The sequence below is a fragment of the Rhinolophus hipposideros genome (genome assembly GCF_964194185.1).
Source record: "Rhinolophus hipposideros genome assembly, chromosome: 10".
Lineage (NCBI taxonomy): Eukaryota > Metazoa > Chordata > Mammalia > Chiroptera > Rhinolophidae > Rhinolophus > Rhinolophus hipposideros.
In genome coordinates, this window is record NC_138056.1 from 23,686,635 (window position 1) to 23,702,664 (window position 16,030).

The following is a 16,030-nucleotide window of genomic DNA, read 5'->3' on the forward strand; positions in this document are numbered from 1 at the left end:
TATACTGGTAATATATACTATTTTTGTATTCTTTTTCACTTAATATCATGGATGTCTTTCTGTCAGTTTGTAATTGTACATTAGCTCAGCTTACTGTCTGTATGACATTCCATTGTAGAGATACCTTGTTACATATTTAACTAGTACTCTGTTATTGAATGGTAAATTAACACGTCAATATACATTTTTTGTTCATGTGTCTGATTACTTGGAAGGAGAAGAACTCAGGCTGTGCAAAGGGCAGAGATGGAAATATGAGCAGTAGTGGGAGACTGGAAAGAATAAGGGGTGTACAGGAAAAGTTGCATAGTTCACTTTGTCTGGGGCATAGGCCACTACAGGCAAGGGAGGTGGAAGGAGACATATAATTATGATCCGTGAATGGAAAAGAAATCTGAGACTTGCTCTCACTTAATCTTGGACCATGCAAGGTACTGTTCTGAGCATGTTTGCATGTGTAACTTACCAAAATTGCAAGTACTATTGTTATTCCTGCCTATTGGCAAGGAAACTGAGGCACGGGGAAGTTCAATTACCGAAGGTTACTGAGCGCTATTATTCCCACTTTGCAGACGAGGAACCATGGTGTGATACTGAGCTTAAAACGCGGGTCTTACTGACTTCAAAGCCTTAGACACAATAGTAGATGGTGACAGTATAAATTAATATGGGGCTTGATTTGCCCCTCTCATCCCCAAGAAGCGTAAAAAGCACTAGCTGAGACCATAGCAAACCTTGATAGATTCCTTATTTCCAAAATACAGGAGGCATTGAACACTTAGCATTGCTTCCTAAGATGGCCAGTGTGCTTGAACTTAACTGATTGGTAGTCAGGCTTCAACAGTGAAGAACCGGGATCCACAGCTCGATAATGAGATTCCAAGAGGCGCCCGAGCCTCTAACCAAAGTTTCCCGCCTCCTAGTCGGTCGCAACCAGTTCAGCAAGTCTCTCCAGCCCAGTGCCGTGACGTCATCACGGCAATGGCTCCGCCCCTGCGCGGATCGCGGTCCCTGGGATCGCTCTGTTCCTGCGCGCCGAGTAAACGGCGACTTCCGCCTTAACCCCGCCCACTGCCCCGGAAGTTAACACAAACGCCACCCCTCTCTCTCGGCCGGCAGGGGCGCAGCCATTTTAATTCATATCTGAGTGGGCGGTGGCGATTCGTGGTGGCTGTCTGGCTCCGCTGGGCAGGGGGTAATTTTATTGGTTTGGGGGTGGTTTTTAGTTTAAATTTTCCTTTCTAGCTTCGCATCGCGGGCCAGTTCGCACGTTCTAATCATCTGAGGCCATGTCAGGAGACGCAGCCACGGAGCAGGTGAGGAAGGAGAGCGGTGGGGCCTCGTGGCGACCTCTTCTCTCCATGTCTCTGTTCGTCCTAGTACTCCAGCCATGTTCGCTTGAGGAAGGGATCAAGGGTCTAATGAACTCGGAGGACCCGGTACAGGAAGATGGTGGAAATGGGGAACAATGTCTGACTGAGACTTAAAATTGTTTTTTGGCTTCTCTGTTTTAGGCGTTAATAATGAACAAATATTTGATGTAGACAATAGCCAGGAAGCTGCTTGGTCCATTTTAGGCTCCCTGGGACGACTCTAATTGGATGCCTTCCTTTGATACCATTTTGATGTTCAGGTTCTTAGGAATTGGATTATTTTAACGTAGACTCGCTGTTGTCGAAAAACTTGAGGATGTTCCCCCCGCCCGCTCCCCGACATATACTGTTCTCAGAAATAGGTTACTACTAGCCTGAGAAATAATTTGAGACTGGACTAATCTGGGGAAATAGACTTGCCCGAGCTAATGAAGGAAACAGTTTGGGAATAGAGCGCGATGGTGCTGCGATTTAGGAATTTTGTGGCTTTCTCTCGCTTCTATTCACACTTGATTTTCGTTTTCCAGCGAGACAGATATTTCACAATTTGTGAGATCGGAAACGAGAAGTCTGTTTTGGCCCCTGTAAATAAAAGCATGTTTTAATATGGATACAAGTGACGTTTAAGTATTTTAAAATTCACATTTTGGATTAGTGATTTGTTTCTTTTGCTCTTTAGAGTTTTGTAGGATGGTGTTTACCTTTTAGTTTGAAAAATAAAATTGATATCTTTATGAAAGATGGTAATCAATTTGTTTTTCGACTTAGGTAAATAGTTTTTAAAATGGAGTCGGACTAGCCTGCAGAGTCTCAATTTTCTGAAATTTCTCATTGCCATAGCAACGAAATGCACTTAGGTTTTCCTTTTTCAAGTCTCCAGCTTATAAAGTGGAGGTTGACAGAGATGAGGCACAATTGGAGCGTTCCTATTGGGATATTGGGTGACTGTCAGTTTTATTATGTCTTGAAAGTTTGCCTCGTTGAATTTTGTGTTTACTTGTCGACTGATGTCAGTCCTGAAGTCTTTGCAGTGTTTATTTACATTTTACATGATGCCCAAGAATACAAAGTCTTAAAATTATTAAATCAAATCTGTTTATCTCATCTTACCCTCTTCCTGGGCTCATATTTTGTCCTCTGAAAGTCGAGGAGTACTATGCAGTGAAGTTGCGCTGAAAGGTTCCAGAATTCATTGTGAATATGTTCGTCTAAAATTGTAAAGACACTGAAATGTTGCCATGACCTTGGACATTTTAAATGGTGTTTTAAATGGGAGAGAGGTGGTGAAATTTCACAGAGGGAAAAAAATCTCATCCAAAAGTATTATTGTACAAAGTTTAGAACATAGAAAAAAGTTGAAAGTGCAATGAACACCAATAGTACAATTCTTCACTTAGAATCAATTGTTAAACGTTTTACCACATTTGCTTTATCTCTCGATATGTGTTTAGTTGAAAGTAAGTCAACATATGTTTCAGTACCACATATTTCAACATTCTCATTTTTAGCATCAGCCCCACATAATTCAGCATTGATGCCCTTATATAACCATCATACCATTTTCTCACCTAAGAAAATTGTCATCGTATTCATTTCTAAAATCCAGTCTATATTCAGATTTGCCCAGTTGTCCCAAGAACGTGATTCATAGGGTTTGGTTGTTTTTTATTTTTAATCAAAATCAAATCTAGGTTCACATTGCATTATTTGGTTACGTCTCTTGAGTAGTTCCCAATTTTTCCTCTCCTAGGATATTGTCTATTTGAAGAATCTAGTTTACTTTTAGAATTTTTCACTTTTTGGGTTTATTTGATTTTTGTGTTATTTAACTTGTCCCCTTCATCGTCTGTATTTCCTGAAAAACTAAACTCAGAGCTCTGATAATATTTAGGTTAAATATTTTGGGATAGAATACTTTGTAACATTACATCAAAAGGCACTTCTTGGTAGGTTGTTCCACTGTTGGTGATGTTTAAGTTTGATCCCTTGATTGGGGTGACTGCTTCATTGTAAAGGATTATTTTCCCCTTTATAGTTAGTAATCTGGGTTGATACTGTGTTCCTCACTAACTTTTTACCTAGTTATCAATTGATAGTCTTTGAATAAATCAGTCATTATATTGGAGGTGGTAAATGGTGGCTTTTTAAAACTTCTTATTCTGTCTACGTACTGGCTCATATTTTTCTGTAAAGAAGTTTCCCTTTTTTCCTTTTCTCCTTTTCAAAGATTGAGTATCACTGGATTTCTGGAGAGACATTTTTGACATCTGAATACTAACAGTCATCTTTGTATAATCTTTAACTTTTTAATGATGCATTTCAAGCATGTAAAAAAAGAAAGGATAATATAATGTATGTTCCTATCATAGATCTTCAACTCATTGCAAATCTTGTTTTCTCCATAGTTTCACTCGCTCTTCCCATCTCCATTGCTTTTAAAGCTGAATCCCAGATACTGGATTCAACTTTAAACAAAATGATAATTTAAAGAGCAGCATGATTAAAAATATGAATCAACTAGCTTGTTTTATGTATAAGACAACAGTCTGAAAATTTAGAGGAAAAGAGAAGTGCCTAAAATGACATGAAGTGAAGAATAATAAAATCAAAAGCACTCTGAATGATGGATTTGCTTAGGAAAGATGCCAACGGATGGGATAGACAGAACTTTGCAATACATGAAGTGTAGATAGATTTCTTCTAGCCTTTTAGAAGCTTTTGTTGAATAAACCAAATAATGTTTGTTGTCAAAAATATGGATGGTCATTTCTTTCTTGGTACTGAATCTCTGGATTTGTGCCCTTTGAAAGAGGGAAATGATTGTAGACAACCAAAATCATGACTAAGGTTTATTGTAAATTTTTTTGCTCTTGTAAGGAAGTTCTGTTTTGCTTTTAGGGAGCTATTTAAATTACCTTCTAGTGTTTGTGGGTATTCTGGAGCTTTGTGTATACTGTTTTTGCCAGTTTAATGGGGACAAAATCATGTGCATACAGTTTTTTCTCTAATGAACACATCTGGTTCATGTGTGGAATAATGACTATATTTTCACCTTACAGATTTTTTTTTAACTGCTGGATTCAACTTTTGATCTCATTCTTTCTTAGCCTTATTTTACCTTACAAACTACTTCCTACAGCATTTAGTAAGCTATTGCTTAGAGTTCCCTCCACTGAATTTGAGCTTGGGTTGAACGGGCTGCCGTATTTATTGCATTTTAAAAACCTAGGAAATACTGTTTTGATTCTTAAAAGTGTTCAGTAAACGAATGGATGAATTTTGTACTGTTATATGTGATACATTACAAATTTTCAAATAATTTAATCATTTGTGAAACACAGATGCACAAGTAATGCAAAATAAATATTTTGAACATAAGAGTGGATAGTTTCTAAAGTTTTGTTGGCTAAAAGGAGGAAGAGGAATGTGTTGTTGGGCCATGTCAATTCATATGAACTTTTAAGTCCCTAAGATGTTTTTATACTCTCATCTTTTAGAAATAAGATGTAAACAACCTATAAGCCTATCCTAAAATTAAGAAGGCCTAAAAATATAAACAAAATGATCCTCACTTTGGGAAAATTTCATGAATTGAAGAAGCACAGATAAATTGCCAGTACTTAACAAAAGGAGATTCGTGGCCATAAATCAGTGTTTTGCTTTGGTGAAAAATAAGTTTGGGAAGATACAGAAAATATGAAAAATATGTATTGTTATATACTTATTAATGAGGAAAGAAAGCTCAAACACCCACAATGTTGAAACCTGAAACCTGGTTTATTTTGTTGGATAATTATTACTACTTACTAGCAGTTAAGAGGTAACAGCAGCAACTGCCAAATAATTTTAAAGCCAGAGTGGGTGTGTAGGGATTAGGAACAGGGAAGGATCAAGTACTTAGGTGGTGCTTTCTTTGGGCACAATTATTTTTATCTGTTTTTAACAAAATCTTTTGTAATAGCCTTTCCTACTTTTCCCCCTCCTATTTTGAAGAGATATTTAGTATGCCAATTTGGGGCAAATTTGATTTGATCGTTACTAATATTTATTGAGAAAATTGGGCTATATAGAATATTTGACAATGATTGGTTTCTAAGAGAAAGTGATCTGTGTTTACAAAAGTATTGGTTTTCTGTAGAGCCTAAAGGTACTGTATTAGGAGAGATTGCATTCTTTCAGCATTAGGATCATAGGAGTTTCAGGGAATACAGGGGTTGACATACTGGAGAGACCTTCTGGGACAGCAAATCTGTATTCAGATGTTTGTACCTATTAAGTGGACAATTGCCAAAAACATTTAATAGTTTTAAGCTCCTCTGTCATTGTTCTTAAATTTATTTCTCTTTAGACAAGATCTAGCAGTGAATTTGAGTCTTTTTGTTCTGCTGGACAGTTGGTAATGATGTGAAAATTGATCTAAAAAGGGAGTTGAGTTGGGCAAATGTTTAAACTGTTTGTAGGTTAATGGCTATTTTATAGTTAGCAGTAAATATTGAGTAAAACCAGAAGGGCAAAACTATATCCTAATTGATGTTTTCCTAATGTTTCACTTAGTTTATCTAGTGAATTAATATCTTGGCGACTTTTGGTCTAAAGAAGCAACATTTTTCAAATTCTAAAAGATTAAGGTTTTTGTTTGTAATTTGTAGCTATTTGCTTCCTAGGGGTTGGATAAGCAAATTTAATAAGCAAATATGATAAGTATAATTATTTGAACGAATAATAACTTATTTTTTCTAAGTTTCACGGTTGCATATTTAGTAGATTTTTAGTTTTTGGAAGGGTTGAGGGATTACATAAAGGATACGCATTCAGATTCGTCCACTAAGACGTCTAGTTGAGCTTTGTTGCTTTGGTAAAGGAACAAGGATTAAGCTGGCTTCTAGTCCTAATGTTACCTGTCAAATGAAGTGGCTAAGTGACGACTGTACTTACGGATAGTCTTGCAGTGCTACGCTAGTCTTTTAATTTTGAAAAAAAAGTTTAGCTGTCAAGAGAGACTTAAGATTTCAAATGTATAGTATAGTGTATGCAGTTTTCTTAGTACTTCAGCAAAAATTGGAGTGACTTAGGTCTGATACCACTTTATTTTTGAAAAAGATATATTTATAGGACAGATAGATTAGGTGGTGTTTCTCAAAATGGAGTCCATGGTTCATTGCATCATAATCACTTAGGTGCTTTATAAAACTATAGGTGTTTACACCCCAATTTCAGACATTCCTTAACAGATTCTGTGAGGCTGAGAATTTTCCTTTGAAACAAGTACCACAGGTGATTTTTATGTAAATGAAAGCTTGCAAACCCTTTAGACAGGGAAGGAAGAGACCTGGACCTTAAAGTTCTTGAATACATTCTTGATAAAATAAGTGAAGAAAAAATTGCAGGATGGTTTGAGGATGGTTAGGCTTTTGATACTATTTTACTGATTTTTCTCCCCCTAGTATATTTAGTCATTATCCTTAGTAGTGGAAAATACTCATAAAACCAGGTTTGTTCTCAGCTTGTTGTGTTGGTCATGGTCAAGAGCTTATATGGGTTTAAATCCTTTAACTTACCACACCCCCCATAGTTTTTGTTTGTTTGTTTTTATTGGGGAACTGTGTTTTTCCAAGGCTCTTCAGCTCCAAGTCATTGTCCTTCAATCTAGTTGTGGAGGGCGCAGCTCAACTCCAAGTCTAGTTGCCATTTTTGATCTTAGTTGCAGGGGGCGCAGCCCACCATCCCATGCGGGAATTGAACCGGCAACCTTGTTGAGAGCTCACGATCTAACCAACTGAGCCATCCAGCTGCCCCGACACCCCTGCATAGTTTTGACATTTGACTTCAATTAAACTTTCACTGATCTGTATTTTAACTTAATTTTGGTATGAGCTAGCATAATACCCTCCTATTTACCACAAAAATAGACAGCCATTTAGAGAAAGAGGACTACCTTTTTCTGTCCCAAGTTTTACTTCCCTAGTGGGAATGGGAAGAAGTAATTTTATTTCAATCATTTATATAATAGTTTGTCACTTCTCCACCTCCCTTCCCCAGTTAACTCCCTAATACGAAGTGTGATCAAACAATACAGTGAATGTTTAAATAAAAAGAAAATTATTACAGTAAAAGATACATTTCCATTAATCCCCCTCTCTTTGAACACACTTGTCCCATCATTCTTACCACTTTCAAGCAGTTCTGGAAGTCCTCTTTCATGAGGGTCTTTAGTTGCATTGTCGTCGCTGCCATGATGTCTTGAATCATTTTGACTTTGGGAAAGTATCAGAAGTGATACGTTGCTAGATCTGGTGAATAAGGTGGATGAGGACACACTGTAATGTTTTTATTTGACAGAAATTGCCATGTACCAGAAGCGATGTATGACACAGAGCGTTGTCATGATGGGGGATAATTTATGGTACACTTCAAAACACTTTCAACCATAGCTCACACCTGACTTGTCACACACTGTTAGTAAGGTTCGGCGCGCCTCGTCCCAAAATGAAGATTCCTGCTTTCCTTTTGGATGGCACTCGGCAGCAGCATTCACTGTATTTTGTGATCAAAACGGAAAAGGCTCCGAGTCACACATCGCTTCTGGTACAGCAATTTCTGTCCAATAGAAACATTACAGTGTGTTCTCATCCACCTTATTCACCGGATCGGGCACCATGTGACTTCTGGCTCTTCCCCAGAGTCAAAAGACCATGAAAGGTAAATGTTTTGAATCAATTCAGGACATCAAAGCAGCCACAATAGCGCAACTAAAGACACTCACAAAAGAGGACTTCCAGAACTGCTTCAGAAAGTAGCAAGAATGATGTGGTAAGTGTGTTCGAAGTGAGGGGGAATATTTTGAAGGGGGGTTAATGGCAGTGTGTCTTTTACTGCAATAAATTTTTTAAAATGTAAACATTAACCTTATTTTTTGATCAGACCTCATATAAGTGAAGCTGCCATCTAGAAATAAAATGGTTTGCAGTTTCAGTAAAGCTTGTTAACTCAATAAGTTTTCCATACATGACATATCCACAATTATATGAAAAGACTTTTAAAAATGCTTCTCCCTTTTCGAATACATAAGTAGTTACGTAGTATACGCTTCATCCAAAATAGATTGCAAGCAAAAGTGTCTTCAATTCAGCTAATGAAGTATCACAAAAAATGTAAGACAGTGCTATTATTTTCATTACTTTTTTGTTTTAGAAAATATTTTTAAAAAGGAATTTGTTTTAAACATGAATTTAATTATTTTTTGTTTTAATTTTTAATATAATAATATTCATAGAAATAACCCACATTTAAAAAGTCTGGTTACTGAATAAGTGTGCAAAACAATTCTTTACAAAAAAGGTTGACAGTTGTTGAAATACTGCATGGTGCCTGTCAGGCCAATGTCATTAAGTTCAATTTCTCTGAGTTAGCTTTACATAACAAAAGGTTAAGTTTGGAAAGTGAAAAGACAACCCACTGTAATGGGATAAAATTTTTATAAATCATATATCTAATCAGGGGCTTGTATCTATAACATAAAGGACTCTTGCAATTCAATGATAAAAAGATAAGTAAAAATGGGCAAAGTATCTGAATAGACATTTCTCCAAAGATATGCAAGTGGCCAATGAGAACAGGAGAAAATACTGAACTTTATTAGCAGTCAAGGAAATGTAGATTAACACCAAATGAGATTCCACTTCACACCCACTATGATGGTTGTAATCATCACAATGACATAACGTGTTGGTGAGGAGGTGGAGAAATTGGAACCCTCGTAGCACTGCTAATACAGACGAATGTACAATGGTTTAGTCACTTTGGAAAACAGTCTGGCAGTTCTTCAAAATGTTAAACATAAGATTACCATATGACTTAGCAATTTCAGTTCTAGGTGTATACCTTAGAAAAAAGAAAACAAACTGAACACACCAAAAGTGAAACAATCTAAATTCCATCAACTGATGAATAAATAAACTGTGGGATATCCATAGAGTGGAATGTTATTTGGCAATAGAAAGGCAAGTACTGATACATGATAAAACATGAACCTTGAAGACGTGCAAAATGAAAGCTAGAAACAAAAGAACACATCCTGTCTGATGTCATTTAAAAGAAACATCTGCACAACTATGGAGACAAAAGTAGATTGGTGGTTGCCTAGGGCTAGGGGATTGGGAATTGGGAATGACTTAATGGATACAGGTTTGGGAGGGGGCTGATAAAAGGTTTTAAAACTTACTCTGGTAGTTACACAACTCTCAATATACTACAAGCCATTGAATTTTATACTTTAAATGGGCGAATGTATGATGTGATTATGTTTCAGTGAAGTCATGATTAAAAAATAAGAAAGGTGAAACACATAGTGGGTTTACCTGACCCTCTATGCTTTTAGCCAGTTGTACATGTGTTATTTACAGAGAAAATAAAATAGTTGATATTTTAGCAATACACTACTACTAGAAAATTCATAGAACAGATGCGAGAGTGTCAGTGTTTTCTCTTCATACAAAAAAAGAAATACATCAAATTCACATTTTTTTCCTGATTTTTGTATTCATTTGAGTTGTACATGTTGTGTACCTCTCTGTATACTCCATACCAGTTGTATTACATTGCTGGTGTTTTAAATTGTACAAATCAAAGAGATGCCCAGAGTTCTAATATCATTGGTTATGTGCATGCCTTGGAAATTAGTCTAGCTTTTGTTCTGCTCATTTGATTTGGGGCCCCATACTATTCCCCACTAATATCTGTCTAAAGAATGATTATGGGATTATAGTTTATTAAAGGCAAAAGCTGGGTTTTGATAGATTGTTTTTATAGTATAAGTTTGGGAACATAAGCATGGAACAGTTCTTCTGCTATAGGAAGCAGAGTTCTCACCTCATTCCATTATAAGTGGGCACTGGAAACTTGCTGCAAATTTCTTATAAAGTGACCTGTTCCTCTGATCTGTCAACAGAGTCAGGAGGTATTAATGCAATTCCATTCCTTAACGAGGCACAGTCTCCTTGTGGATACTAGAAAACTGTTCGATTTTCCTTTGTTCTATAGGGGTATGGTAACCAGGCCAGAAAACAAACCTGTGCAGTTGGCTACCCAACGGGTTCATAGCTGTGACGATGAATGACTTCTTACTGTGGGAATTACATGCGACCACATGTAAAGATCAGAGGGGGCATTTTGGTTAGCTTCCATTGCTAATGGACTTGATTGAGAATTATCTATCTAGATTGTTTTATGAATGTTTAACTACATCCTTGGCCAGAGGAAACTATTTAGGGATGTAACAGATTCTGAAAAGAGCTGACCCGTGGTTCTGTCAGGTTCTAACGGGACTTAGGCGGTTTCATGTAATTTAATTATATTTCTTAAGAAATGGGGTTATTAGTTACTTAACAAGGAGTGGTGATGAATGCCTAACATACTAGATGCTCAACAAATGTTTTCTCCACTTGCTCTCCAGCATCCTTTACATGGGTCCTTAGATCCATGGAAACCCTTTCCTCCAGGTGTCTGTGGACAGAATTTTAGGGGTTCCATGAACTAGAGTGGGGAAAATCAAACTACTATTGAACCTTTCCTTTTATTATGAATATAGGCAAGAAACCACTCTAGTAGTGTTAGCAACAGCTGTGGCTGGGACGTACATACCATATTCAAAATACCTTGTTTCCCCGAAAATAAGACTTAACCGGACAATCAGCTCTAATGCGTCTTTTGGAGCAAAAATTAATATAAGACTCAGTTTTATTATAATATAATATAAGACAGGGTCTTATTAATTTTTGTTCCAAAAGACACATTAGAGCTGATTGTCAGGCTAGCTCGTATTTTCGGGAAACATGGTTGTTGCACTCATCACTGGACTTACCACAGGATCTTGTTATTTAATGTGTTAAATTTCTATTACTGTGTAAAACTTTGTTTTAAAAGTATTTCAATAATTATGTTTTAAGAAAGGTTTCCTTTGAAAACCCTCATAGTTTGTGTATTTAAGAACATTAATCCGAGAAAGGGACCCAAGGTTCTGTGGCACCAAAAAAGTTTAGGAACCCCTGGAAAAGCATGGTTTTCAACTGAGGCCACACATTAGAACCACCTGGAGAGTTTTTACATAACAGTGATGTTCCAGGCACGTTCCTTGGCTTGAATCCTGTGTTTTTAAATCCTGTTTCTCCCAGTTGATTCCAATGTGCTTCTAGGGTTGAGAATCACTACAGGAATGGCTTACTTTATTTTAAGTAAGGAGACAACATTTATACTTGTGATTATACTGGTCAAATATTAAATGCTGTCTTCTGAGTTTTCTCTGTTCTTTTGTGGCATACATTATCTAATTTGGTAGGTTAATTTTCAGCAAGTGCAAGTGCTTATTGAGTGATTTGTGTCTCCCATCCAGCTGCTTTGAAACACTAATTGTTAATTTTGATTGACTAAAGCAATTCAAGTACCGTGTTTCCCTGAAAATAAGACCTAGCTGGGCAATCAGCTCTAATGCTTCTTTTGGAGCAAAAATTAATATAAGACCCAATCTTATTTTTGGGGAAACACAGTATAGATTAGCTGTGTTTTAGTTTCTGGTTTAAACTTCTTGTGTCAGATTTGTTTATTTTATCATTAACATTTATGGTTGGTGTCTTATGAATTAAGATCCTAGTTTATTTAAAAATATTTTTAAAGTTTGTTCTTTCAAGAAGTAATCTTGTATCCCAAGTGCTCCTTTAACAGTGTCTAGCACATACTAGGCGCTGAGCAAGTATTTCCCAGGTGAACAGTAAAAATTCAAGCAGAACAATATAGTGTGTTTGTAGTGTGTGTGTGTATATATCTCCCCAGCCTACCCCCAATTTTTTAAAAACCCAATATTTGGAGATGGTTGCTTTATTGCTATTTATAGACTTACTCTGTCTTTTTTTTTAATAGTGACTACAAATTCCATAATATACCTAACCAGTTCTTTCATACATGATTATTTAAATTACTTCTAGTCTTATGTAACAACCAACAGCCTAGTAGCTGATTATTCTTGAGTATACATTTTTCTGCATGTGTGCAGTAGGATATGTTGTCAGAAGTGGAATTCAGGGTCAGACATTTATATTAAATTTTGATCAGTATTATTACTTGCCCATGCCAACAGTGTGAGAATGTGTTTCTGCATACCTTTGGCAGTTCAGTGTTAATTATAAACACGTTTGATTTTAAAGTTCATTGTTACTTTTAGTAAGAACAGTTTGAGTACTTTGCCCTTTTGTTGTTGTTGTTGCTAGTCTTTTAGTGACTGAACTTTATATTAATAAATTTAGTACTTTACCAGATGTGTTGGGGACATTTTTTAAGTTTGTCTTTTGACTTTGATTACGATACTTTACTGATGCACAAATTTAAACTTCATGAATTAAGTTCACTCTTTTTAAAAAAGGCTTCTGAAGAGCCTTTCCCACACAAAGATAAATTTCAGTACGTTTTCCTGTAGTTCTTTATTGTGTTTTTGTTTTTAATGTTTAAGTCTTTGCTCTATCTGAGTTTTACTTTGGTATAAAGGGTAAATAGAGTTCAACTTCATTTTGATAAAGTTAACTTTGCAATTACTCTAACAGATGACTATAGTTATTCTAACACCATACTTCAAGTAATCCATCATTCTGATTTGAAATGACACCTTTATTATTTGCTAATTTTCCATATATTGTTCTCCTTCCAAGCCATCCTGATTCAGTGATTGATTTGTCACCATTACCAACTGTCCCACTTTCATTTTATGTTTTAATATGTGAGTAGGGCCAGTAGTCCTTCTTTATTAAACGTTTCCACTTTTAGTTTCTTGAGCAATCTACTTATAAAGCTCTTGCATATTAGTAAAACATAGTTTGGACAGAAAATTACATTAGTCTTTTAAAACATGGTTTTCTTTCTAGATAAATACATATTTATCAGTGATAGAAATTAATTTATTTTAAAGAAAAAAGTGTATTTCTCCCAGGTAATTTTTTTCCCTAAAGAGATAACTGAAAAAATATTCCAACTCGTGTTTTGACGGAATTGTTGAGATATTGTCACTAAAAATTAGGATAAAAAGAAAGGTGTTAGGGACAGTGCTTCCCTCTCTAACCCCTCTTGAATATTATTAATGTATATTGCCATATTGTACATTTCTAAAAGTCACACAAAAAGGCAAAATGAAACTGTGTAAGTTAACATTTGTGTGACTTATTTATGTATCACTTTCTTTTTGTGGTATTCTGAACAACAGTAGTATTCTGAACAACAGTTTGAGAAGTAATACTAGTATTTATGCCTTAGGTGCTAACTACTGTTAAAATTTTTCTATAATAAAAATAAAACTACCTTATTAAAGGATTTCGAGAATATTGAAAGATAGAAAGAGGGGGGAATCACTTGTACTTCCATCACCCCCTTACCCACATGATCACTAATAAACATGTTATTACAATCTTTTTACAATGTGTGAATTACATTTTTAAAACTTTTACATAAAAATAAAATTTTCATATTATTTCATACTTTTTCTTTGTGGCTCAGGATGAATACACTAGAGCAGTGTTTCTCAAAGTTGGTCCAGGAACCCTGGGGGTTCCTAAGATACTCAGAGGATCTGTGAGTTCAAGCTGTTAAGACATTATTTTGCCCTTTCACTCTTAATCTATCACGAGTGTATAGTGGAATTTTTACATGATGTGATATCATAGCAGATTAAATGCAGAAGCAGATATGAAAATCTAGCTATACGTTTTGAAGTCAGACATTTAAATAAATTTGCAAATATGTAAAAAGGATAATCATTGAATTTTTAAGTTTTTCATTAAAATATTTCTGTTAACATGTAAGTAATTTTATTATTTGGATATGAATGAACATTTAACGTTTTTCTCAGTTTTAATTACTAATATGATAAATATTGAAATAACCCACATAAACAAAAGTTCTTGGGCATACGCAATAATTTTTCAGAATATAAAAAGGGTCCTGAGACCACAAAGTTTGAGAACTGCTGTTCTATAGTATTTAATATAAAGATGGTTTGTTTAAATTTAAAGTTGTCTTTTAAAGGTATGTCATCACTTGATTTTGTTTTTATGCAAATGACTTAAGATAACATGTTATGTATAGATTACAGAAAATGCAGCCTTCTTTTCTGAGAAGGCATTTTTATGCTTTGTATTACAGTGATACTGTATCCAGGGATTGATAAACTGTGCTTGAATTAGGCATGAGATTTTTAAAGCAGTAACTTCAGTTCATTGTTTTTTCTCCCCCCAGGCAGCTGAGTATGTCCCAGAGAAGGTGAAGAAAGCCGAAAAGAAATTAGAAGAGAATCCATATGACCTTGACGCTTGGAGCATTCTCATTCGAGAGGCACAGGTTTAGTGATATAGGATTACATTTCCTTCTCTATGGGTCCAATCACACTACTTGGTTCTACAGTAAATATTTTCATAATCCTAATATTGTAAATGCTGTTTATTGGTTTTCAATTTTAGAATCAACCTATAGACAAAGCACGGAAGACTTATGAACGCCTTGTTGCCCAGTTCCCCAGTTCTGGCAGATTCTGGAAACTGTACATTGAAGCAGAGGTTAATATTTTATTTTATTTTTCTTATATAGCGTCTGATAGGAATTGTAGGATACACTGTAGTGGTAGAAACAAATTAGGAACATAGATAGCACAACTAGGACAAGGAGGATTTAAATGTCTCTCGCCTTTATTTTGTAAAATAGGTATGAAGGAGTAATTAAAATGAATTTTTGAAATTTGGGTCTTTACAAGCTGATGATTGTTGCATTTTGGAGTTGCAACAACATTAAAACAGTTTCAATGGTATTGGAGTGCTTTAGCCTTTTATTTACTTGTCATGTGTCAATTTATTGCCTCCTGTGTCATTTATTTAGAACTCATTTTTCTTTTTATTCCTACTTACAAACTAATATGAACTACTGGTATAACAAAATACATAAATGTTAACTTAGTTTCATAGGGTATTTTGAATGTCTGGTGAAATGAAACATTTAGATGAAAAATTATTTCATATTTTAATATTGTGAAAATATACTTGGTTTGTCAATAAATGTAAGCACTTCAATAATTTAAAGAAAGTTTTTTCTGTAGGACGCAGTTTACATTATAAAGGAAAAAGCTAATGTGACTGAAACCTATGTAATAATTTTTGCCATGATACTTTTGCATTACTTTCTAACTGTCTTGATATTTGAAGTCAGGCATGTTTATTTTAAAGATTAAGGGCCCTATTCTTAATTATGATTAGAAGAGAAATGTTCATTTTTGAAGACTGGAATTAGCAGTCAAGATGATAATAAAGTGTTAATGTATCGATATCAATTGGCACCAAGTAATCATTTTTCAGGTTATAAATTAATGGGATGGAAGGGGTGAGATGGGAATAATTAATGTCCACATTAAGCTCAAAATGCTATCCATTCCTTTTTTATAACTTATTTTACTTATGAAGTATTATTTTGAATATTAATTTTGTAGTATAAGTTCTCGACATTTGTAGTATAAGTTCTCGACATAATCAAGTACATTGCAGCCTCGTCATAACATTTTCCACAAAAGCTGAAATTTGATAATATGTGGGTCTGTTTTGGACCTATTCAAAGGGCTTTAGTCGTCAGCAATACTGAAC

At 35.2% G+C, this 16,030-nt stretch overlaps 1 protein-coding gene across 1 annotated transcript in view; it reads left to right on the forward strand.

Moving 5' to 3' along the window:
- Nucleotides 1-1,110: 1,110 nt before the first annotated feature.
- Nucleotides 1,111-16,030, forward strand: part of CSTF3 (cleavage stimulation factor subunit 3) — a 65,207-nt gene continuing 50,287 nt past the window's right edge. The window contains exons 1-3 of the mRNA XM_081064951.1: nt 1,111-1,316; nt 14,643-14,744; nt 14,864-14,959. Coding sequence (XP_080921077.1) covers nt 1,290-1,316; nt 14,643-14,744; nt 14,864-14,959 — 225 coding nt within the window. The 5' untranslated portion in view covers nt 1,111-1,289. The remainder of the gene's footprint in view (nt 1,317-14,642; nt 14,745-14,863; nt 14,960-16,030) is intronic.